The 9,463-nt window shown below is 40.0% G+C and overlaps 1 protein-coding gene across 1 annotated transcript; it reads right to left on the bottom strand.

Moving 5' to 3' along the window:
* Nucleotides 1-3,921, bottom strand: FBXO43 (F-box protein 43). Its single transcript, XM_030012457.1, has 4 exons — nt 2,441-3,921; nt 1,424-1,526; nt 346-531; nt 1-249 (listed from the first exon to the last, which is right to left on the bottom strand). Exons 1-4 carry the CDS (start codon nt 3,919-3,921, stop codon nt 1-3), a joined length of 2,019 nt encoding a protein of 672 aa, XP_029868317.1.
* Nucleotides 3,922-9,463: the final 5,542 nt, after the last annotated feature.

Below are 9,463 nucleotides of genomic sequence, written 5' to 3'. Positions count from 1 at the left end.
TCAGAGTCTTTTTAAATTTCTTTTGCTCTGGGCACTTCCTGGAGGAGCATCTTTTTTGTTCTTCCGTTTTGCAGATAAACTATTACATTCTTTTGACCCATGGAAAGCATGCAGACATAAAATACAGAACTCAAATGCACATGCCTCTCTGCTACATAGTCCCCGTTTCTTTACCAATTGATATTTAGCAGGATATTGACATCTTGGACAGGGTTTTAGAGCTTCATCAGTGAACAGAGTTTTAGCAACCTGTTGCAAGAGGAGGGAGAGAAGAGCTACTTAGTTCTTATAAATGAATGTTTTCTTTTCTAAAAACTGAAAGTGAAGAGTTTCTTAGCTACCTACCTTTATGTATTCTTCCTGTCTACTAGTTGAATGGGGAACAGAACTGCATCTCCTGGGTGTAAGTTCAGTGTATGAAGGTGGTGTCTGTACTACAGGAGTTCTGGCCTGAGCTTGAACAGGCCTTAGAGCAGATCTATTGAGAACATTAAGTCTTGTAGCAGCATCTTCAGCTTTCAAAAAATACACCTGTTGAAGTTTACAATTATAAAGAAAAGGGGGAAAAAAAGGACAAAAGAAAGCTAATTAGGGTTTTGTTTCATTTGGGATTTGCAGCTGGTTTTTGCTTTTTTTGTTTTGTTTTGTTTTCCCTCTGCAACAACACATTAGAAAAGGAAATTATGTATAGTGCATGTATTTCCCATTAAATGTTTATATTTAGCAAGGGAACAAGAGACAGGAAGCATTAAAAACAAAGTCCCATGAGCAGGGTAAAAAGCCAACTGTCCTTTAGAACTCTCTACTGGTCCTCATGTTTCTGAATTAGGACACATCTCAATAGCAAGCATGGAAATACCAAACATAAGTTTTTGTCACGATTAAAGCAAAGTTACACTGAAGTGTGTGTGTATACACATGTGGAGGATCTGAAAAAATATACTGCCATTAATATGCTTACTTTTCTAGACACCCCTTAAACTTCTATATGTCCTTCTGATGTTCACAAGTACACCACAAAGGACCTTAGCCACAAGCAGTCCTGAAAATAATCAGGAAATAGAGAACTGCAGACTAGAGTGAAATGGAAAATGAGGAACAGTATGGCACAAATGTATGAACAGGGTTTTAAATCTAAAGCCAGATTCAGTTGAGGAAGAAATCCTACCGGATTCTCAAGACGGGGGCGGGCGGGGATAAGAAAAAAGAAAGTGTCTCACATGGTTGAAAGACTAGTACTCAAACTGTGGACAGTTGAAAAGCAGTAAAATCTATTACATTCTCCTGTTAGAATCCTTCACAAACTCATGTTGGAACTCTCTCGTAAAGCTACCGAAAGGTAGCTGATAAAGTTGTTTCCTCTTCCCTTTGACGTGTCTTCTTTCACACTTGAAAAAAATGTTACCTTTGAGACAAACCTTACCCCAGCTTCTTCTTTCAGGTGTTTTATGTACAACTTCCTCCTCTTATCTGCACTTTTGTCTTGTAAAATGATTTCACGCCAGTTTTTGCTTACTTTCCAAATGCTGTAATGAATGAAAAAAAATTACCCACTTTCACATTTTTACCAAGTAGTACAGAAGTCACAATAGTAAGACTACCTTTTAAAGATTTTTGCATGATTTCATATACTATTGGTCATTTTACAGACTACTGCTATATACTAGTTCATCGCACTGTTATGAAACACAGATCTCATGTACTCTTACGCACCACTGTATAGAGTAATAGAAGTCGAGAACAACTGCAATATAAGTTATACAGCATATCTTTGACTTACAAAATTAAATAAGTTTCTTTCTTCCACATAAGCCACTTACCAAATTTGTTTCTAAAGTCACATTTTTTGTGTTAAATGTTCTGAAAACACCCATGCTCCTATACTTCCACCTATTCTCCTGTTCCCTTTGTAACTAATAACACACACAGCACTCTTGGTTTCTTTGAAAAAAGTGACAGTTTCTATTGATTAAAAATTAATCTAGAACACTACTCATGAAGCATAATTCTTTGAGCATCTTTGTGCTTAGAAATAACTGAGGAAATTAAATACACAAGAAAAAATTCTAGAAAATATGTTTTGAGTACTATGCATTATTGGAAAACTTGTAATGAGAAAAAATTATTTTCTAGGCTTAAAGAAATTTTTAATATATTTTAAAATTTACTAGTGTGATTTGGTTTTAAGTTTACTAATTCCCATGTTTGGCTTCTTATTTGTTTGTTTTGGTTTTTAATTGCCCCATACAACATATTTTAGAACTACACAGAAAGAGCCACTTGGTTAATGGTGACAAAACTTTTTTATTTCCTCAGAAACAAACAAATTCTGTTGACAACACCCACTATTTCAGAAGTTATTCTCATTTATTTGCAGAAACACATATTTTCCCCTTTTCTGGGGGGAGGAAAAAAAAAAAAAAAAAGCAGCAGTACTTACCTGCATAGACTTTCGACTGTCAAAGCATCTAAAACTATAGCAAGAACATGTTTTAAATTTCTGTATTTTAACTCTGTTAAAATATCTAATTTTTCAAGGCCCATTTTCTTGCCAATAAGTCCAGCAAGAACATGTTCTAATGCAAATATTTCTGTTCCATCAACATTCTCTGATATTTGGTTTTGGTCTGATCTTTTTCTTTGCAAGCAAATTTCATGAACTATTCTCAGAGCTGGAGTTCTTGAGAGATCTCCGTGACTTACAACTAGGTTTCCATCAGGCTTTTCTTCTAAAACTAATGCATGGTCTTCACTGACAAAGTTTATTTCTTCTGTTAACATACATGCAGAAGTAGAGGGACTGCCATGATGATCTTCTGTTTCTGACTGTGAGCCCTGTTCCCGAAGAGTGGATAACCTTCTAACTCGTTCAAGTTTTCTTGCCTTTCTTTTACTATCCAGAATTTTGGAACCTTCTTTATGTTTTTGGAAGAACTCTTGGAAACATCGCTCATGATCAGACAATGAGTCTCCTGATTTGTCCAAATGAAGTGAATTGTATCCACTATCCTCAGGTGTTGAAAGATTTGGGTAACTTGCCAGCTTAACAGGGGGAGATTTTATATCACATAGTTCAAAGTTAAAGTTCTCTACAAGACTGTTGACAGAAGTCAGGAACTTACCCTCATTGGCCTCAGGTAAGACATTGTAAGTAGGAGTCCTAAGCAACCCATCACTAACACTCATAAGAACACTTTCATTGAATTCATTAATGTTATTAACAATAACATCCTTACACTGAATTGGAGATAAACATTCTGGTTCTGGCAACAAGGGGTCCTTACATTTGGACTCATCTAGCGTAGAAGTCCTTTGTTGTGAAAAGGAAAGTCTCCGTTTTGGGCCATCAGGATTAGAGTCCTCAGTTTTTGAAGTGCTAGTTGTCAGAGGTTTGTAACTTTTATCTTTTGGAGAATCTGAAGCAGTTTGTGAAAGTTTTTCTTCAGAGCTCAAAACACAAGTGAATATTTTTTTCCTGCTGCTTCCTGAAGAACTAGCTTGTCTTTCACAGCATCCTACAGTTGTGCCAGCTGGAACAGTCTTAGATAAAAGCAGCCTCCTGCGTAGTGAGGAGCCTTTTCTACTCACTTTAGGAGTTTCAAAAAACCCTGCACTTCTATTTGCTTCTCTTCTTTCTGATAAGGAGATAGAATTCATTTCATTTTCAATAGATGATGACACAGGAAAGAGGGCATTTGGATGAATGTGCTCAGAATGCTCTTGTAGCAATGATAAACTTGTTACACTCAGTGCTTCTTTATGTTCTACATCAGGATCTTTTACTGACTCATTGCATCTGCTGTCCAGAAATACTGAAGTGCAACATGTGTCTTTAAAATTGGAGCATTTAAAATTGCTGCTGGGAGATGTTAATCTATTTCTTTTAAGAATATTGAACGTTACTGAATGATTGTCTGACATCTTCTGCTTGGCACTTTGACTTTGTAAGTGAAGATACCAGTGTTATTTCTGAAACAAACAATAAAAGTAGTCACCAAAACACTCTCAGATTAGTCAGAAAGCCTTGTGTAAGTCTATCAAGTTAGCAGCCATGACAAAAGTATTTCCATTAGTCTTAGTAGAAACAGTGCTTATACATGAACACAAAGATAAATTACAATCAAGTAGATGGTTAGAATGAGTGATTAAAATGCACAGCATACCATGAGGCAAATTAAAACATACATCCAGTTAGCTAATTGATCTGTCAATCGTCATCCAAGGAAAAGCTTCAAATAAGCAACGCAGCAACTAGAGTCTCATTTGTGCTGAAATTGGTGACAAAACTCCCTCTCGTGCCAATAGGACCAAGATTTTCACTAGCACTGTGTTATTGGTTCATCCAACCACTAATGGTTCAGGCCTTAAGAACTAGCAGTACCTCTGGTAATAGATGAGTTTAAACAAAAGGCTTTTTCTCCTTAAGAAAAGTGAGAGGATTAATCATGAAGTCGCAAGTGTACAGGGCTCCCTATTATTTAGGTCCTTACAGTCCATGGAGGGAATAAAATTTGTCCTCTAATTACAAAGTGAACAGTGCATTCTTATCTGCCTTAACATTTAAATGTTATCTTGTAAAGACTCTCTCTACTTTTGCTCAGCTCTGTGGATAAACTGAGTGTTCTGAAGCTTTACACTTTAAAGAAACTGATGGACTGACTATACATCCTCTCACCATGTGCGTAGAAAGTTTCTTTTAAACTTAGTAAGTATAAAAGCTTTTAAGAGCTACTATATATATTTCCTAGAAAAGTTACAAGTGGCTGATGTACCCATTTAAATAAGAGATGTAAGAATGCAGACTTACTTTTTTGCCATTCAGACATGGCAGAGTTTCTCCACCCTAACCAGAGTGGCAATAGGTCACTGCTTTTTACAGCCAAGACACAGTAACTGTATAAAAGGTGTTATGAATAATGCCAGTATGAGGGCTGTTCTCACAGAAATCATAGCAGTTCACGTCAACGTTGCAAGACTTTTGAAGTTTGAATCAGGACTTTTTACTGGCATATGTTACTGGCCTTTAGAACTGGTATTTTGGAACGTAAAGCCTGGAAACCGTGATTGAATTTTCAGAAGAGACAAAAATAAGAATCTTTAGTATCTGGTGTTTAAGCCATCTTTAAGACATTGCTAATATCCCAACACTCCTGACTTAGTTGAGCCCTAAGCCACCAAATACAAGCAGTAGGAACCCATACTGCTGGGGGCAGGGGGAACAATTCTTTGATGATCTTGGGTCATTTAATTACCATTTTTTGACCCATACTGAAGGCACTTTTTAAGATCACTGCAATATAGAAAGTGCTTTGTTTTGTTTTCTACTGTGAGGAGACAGCAACATATAGAAGTTCAAAAGGAACAGGATATTAAACAGCAGACTGTGAGAACTTGGCATAAAGGCCTATAGAATCAGACTAATATCAGTATAAAATCAAACAGATTTAAAACAAACAAACAAAAAATCCATCCACATAATTAAGAAAAATTCTTCCAGGAAAGAAAGGTATATAAAAATGATTCCAAGAAGATGACACATTCTGAAGTCTGGCCTGCTTCCTTTCCCTCTCCCATTTACCTCTACAGGTACCTTACTTTCACATTTGTTTTCCCTCACTGCTTTTTCCTCATTCTCCATTTTCACTTGGTGAAATAAATGACAGCACAAATAGGAAACACGAGGGCATAGCTTTAAGCTAGTTATTACATGAATTAGGGATAAATTTCCTGACAGTGCAGGACCAACTCCAAGCGGTGTCTAATGTTTCATCTGCATCACTTTTCAACATTTTAGGCAATAGGTTGAAAATGCTGTGTCATGAACTAGAAAATAGCTTTAAAAAGATAGGAAAAAAATATGAAGACTCTGTGTAGCGCATTGCTGCTCTTCAGTTGATTATTCACACTATTAGTGGAGGACCACATCAACATAGCTCTTCTTTTTGTAAAAGGAAGACCACCTATAAGGAACCTGTAGTAACAATAGAGCATTATCTTTGTGTAATCTACAAAAAGAATAGAGGTTTCATTTTCTATACTGAATTTTGGTGAACTGCAGTTAGTTAGCAAACATTTCCAGGAGATATTCCTACCAAAAATGCTGATGGACAGAGATTTAAACTTTGAATTCTATTTAGAGACAGCTATTCAAAATCTCAATCCCCACCTCCCCCCAAAAAAGGGCATACCCACACTTACCTTTAAAAATATTAATATTTTCCTTAAACACAGTCAAACTAGCCACACATTTAACAAAAATGCAAAGGCTTGCAGGTTTACAAACTTAACATTCAGGCAGCATGCTGAAGAAACAACAAAAGGAAAACTCATGCTTGCAGTTTCATTCTCAGATATTCCATGGGAGAAATTACCTAATCTTATGAACAACTGAGAGTAGAGGAATTTTAAAATATTACAGTATAAAAGAATTTAAGCAAACTTGTGTTTCGAGTAACAAAAAAAATCACAGAAAATTTTTTGCAGCCGTAGGGGATCAGAATAGCAGAGTTAAAGGAATGTTGGTAAGTAAAAAGCCAAAAATATGCTGTAAATACGCCAATGTCCAGCAGGAGGAGCCTGTGAGCTTACTATATTGATTTTAAGATAACAGCTTTGAAAAAATTATGGGGATGCCACTGCAATACACCGAGTGAACAATGTCCGCTATACTTCTTTACTGCAAATCCCAGTATACACCTCAGGCTTGTATACACATTTTTTCAAAATGTATTACTTGCACAGATTAAGATTTAATTTGACACAAGGTCTCATTTTACAAATCCAGTACAGAAGGGAAAGCCTTTCAGAGGTGCTGAACATTTCTCATAATAGAATGAGATGCTACTTATATTCATAAGACATGCCTAATAAACCCTCTTATGACTTGTCTAGTGTTTTATAAGCACTTCCTTTTTTGTCAGGATTCATCTACTAGATTTAATACATGTCATCAAGCCCTTTTCATTTGAGGATCTTGAAGTAATTTCTGAAACTATTGTTAACCTTGGCTTAGACATCATAAAACAGATGTGCAGGGAAGAAAAGACTGGTCACACAGCAAGTCCGTTACAGAGGAAGGAATAAAATCCATATAAGTGTAGATTCTTATGCTCTATACATTTCTCATATCTATTATTAATTTTGTAGTTCTCAAATTGATCTACAAGTCAACTACAAGCTTTCTGGCAGTTTACAGAACAAAATTTTTCATGTTCACAGACCCAAACTACATTAAGAGGATTCAGATATTTAGACAAGGGATAACTTCTGAGAAGTTTAATCTTACAAAGTGTCCTAAAGAGGTAAAAATGTTGGTTACTAGAAGGCAATGTAAATGCTGCCTATAACTTAGACACGAGTTCTAGAATGGAGTCAGGCCTGTTACTGATACTGATTTACATTCCCCAGTAAAACCCACTGAACATTTATGCCTTGAACAAGATGTCTTCTGTCCTTGTTTGTCACCGTTCACCATTGTTAACAAAACAGATAAAGGCAAAGTTTTGGTGATACAAGAGTATTTTCTCTGTTATTTAAACAGATATCATACCTGCAGTAAAACTGACTATCCGAAGACTCTGCTCTTTGAGCACCCAGATCTAAAAACAGAGAAGCCCTTAACACCTTCAAAGGTATTAATATTGAAGATGGCATAGTAAGTCCTATCTGCAAGATGTGGGTCACTTACCCTAATTTGTGAAGCAACTCGAGATCTTCCAAAGCAAAGGTGCTGTATTCAAAGTATTGTTTACCCCTATCAATAACCTAGAGTGAGAAAGGATGTGGAGACAAAAAGAGAGGCGCAAGAGAAGCGTTAGCCCGCTGAGACAGTTTTCAGTTCGTCTATATAGGTGTTCGCTGCAATGTCTAATTACCCAACGATGAAGGTAATTGACGGCTACCTAAGGACCAGCACCCGAGGGTCTCTCAGTCACCTGGGGTGCCGGACACGAGCAAAGCCAACAGCTTCACCCCCTCATCTGGCAAATCGCTGGGCACAGCAAACAGAGCCTAGGGGTCCCCCACCACCGAGTGCAGCTGAGGCTGCCGGCGGGGCTCCCTGAGAAGGGGTGAAGGCAAGGACCACCCCGCCCCGGCTGGCTGGAGAGAAGGAGAATCCTGCCGCCTCAGCGGCTCGCCGCCCGGCTCTGAGGCCCGTTGCCCTTAGCGAGAAGCCGCTTCGCTTCTCTCCACCCACACCGGCTCCTCGCGTGCGGCTACCGCTGCTTTCCCTCGCTTGGGTTTGAACTACCCGCCCTCACCAACCGCTGCCGCACTGCCTCCCCCGCCCCCTCCGCGCTGCCGCCCTCAGGAGAGCGGCGCCGCCCTAGGGCGAGGGCAGGGCGTCGGCGGGGTGGAAGCCTGAGGAGAACTGTTCCGCCGAACGGGAGAGCCCGCTCCTCCGGGACACGAGAAGATACCGGCAAGGCTCGCCTTTCTCCTCACGCTTTCTACTTCAGCCCTGCGGCCACCCCCGCCCCGCCCCACCCAGCCCACCATTAAAAGCGCCCCTGCGTCCTTCCTCCCCCCGCTCTGCTTCCTCTCAGGTGCCCGGCGAGGGTGAGGTTTTCCCGCCTCGGTGAGAGCTCCCTCAGCTCCCTACTGGGGGCGCCCAGGGCTTGAGGGGTGGCTTCAGAGGCGCTGGTCGATCACGGCCAGCCAGAGGCTCTCACAGATAACGAGCCTTATCTGCGCCACAACCTTTAAGCTTGAGTTATAAAGGTGCTAATTAATTCGAGTTGATCGGTACGTTTGTACCCGACGGCCCGGGAACAAAACAATCGCAGAGGGTTTGTCAAGTGCCATCTCCTTTAAATCAGCTGCTAGTCGGGCAGGAGATGCCCCGTGATATCGCCTAGTTTTTGTCGAGGTTTTAGTTAATCTGTATATTAAAAAAAAAAAAAAAAAAGCCAAACCACGAATACTCGGGTGCCTGTTTTTCCTGAGCTCGGTAAGGATAACGTGGGGCTACCCACGCTCACCTACCTGCTGGCTTCAGGCAGGCGGGGGGAGCTGCCGGCGGCGGGGCACTGGCAGGCCTCGCAGCTGCCGCCTCGGGGTGAAGCAGGTGCTTGCCACCCAGGGACATAGGAAGGGCCGAATAAATCATTATTGTGTTCTCCTGCTGAGTATTGCTCTCCTTCACCTCACTAATACAACATTTACCCCCGGTTATTTCTAATTTTTCTGGTTCTTTCTCTGTTTACACTCCAGTTTTCTTCCTCCACCAGAACAATGTCAGATCTGAACGAGAGATGTAAAGCTGTCATTTGTGACTCTAAAAGCAACACCTACGTTTAAAGAAGCAAAGCAGAGGCTTTCCAGAGAAACGCCGAAATTAAGTAATGTAATTCCTGTACATGAGGTTTGGCAAGTTTGCAGCCTTCCCCTTTGGCAACCTCCGCTCCTCCAGCCTCGCAAAGCCGACCCGGCAGGTGGGCAGCGGGCAGAGGCGCCTGGCAGG

The sequence above is a fragment of the Aquila chrysaetos genome, chromosome 4, assembly GCF_900496995.4.
Source record: "Aquila chrysaetos chrysaetos chromosome 4, bAquChr1.4, whole genome shotgun sequence".
In the NCBI taxonomy this organism is placed as follows: domain Eukaryota; kingdom Metazoa; phylum Chordata; class Aves; order Accipitriformes; family Accipitridae; genus Aquila; species Aquila chrysaetos.
Note: the sequence above shows the minus strand (reverse complement) of the source record. Positions and strands in the feature narration are given on the sequence as shown.

Bases quoted from the DNA above. Each gene is read 5' to 3' on its own strand.
- FBXO43 (XM_030012457.1), bottom strand. From the start codon at position 3,921: ATGTCAGACAATCATTCAGTAACGTTCAATATTCTTAAAAGAAATAGA. The intron at 532-1,423 runs GTAAGGTTTGTC...AAACTTCAACAG, and splicing joins ACCTGAAAGAAGAAGCTGGG to GTGTATTTTTTGAAAGCTGA. The intron at 250-345 runs GTAGGTAGCTAA...CTCTTGCAACAG, and splicing joins GACAGGAAGAATACATAAAG to GTTGCTAAAACTCTGTTCAC.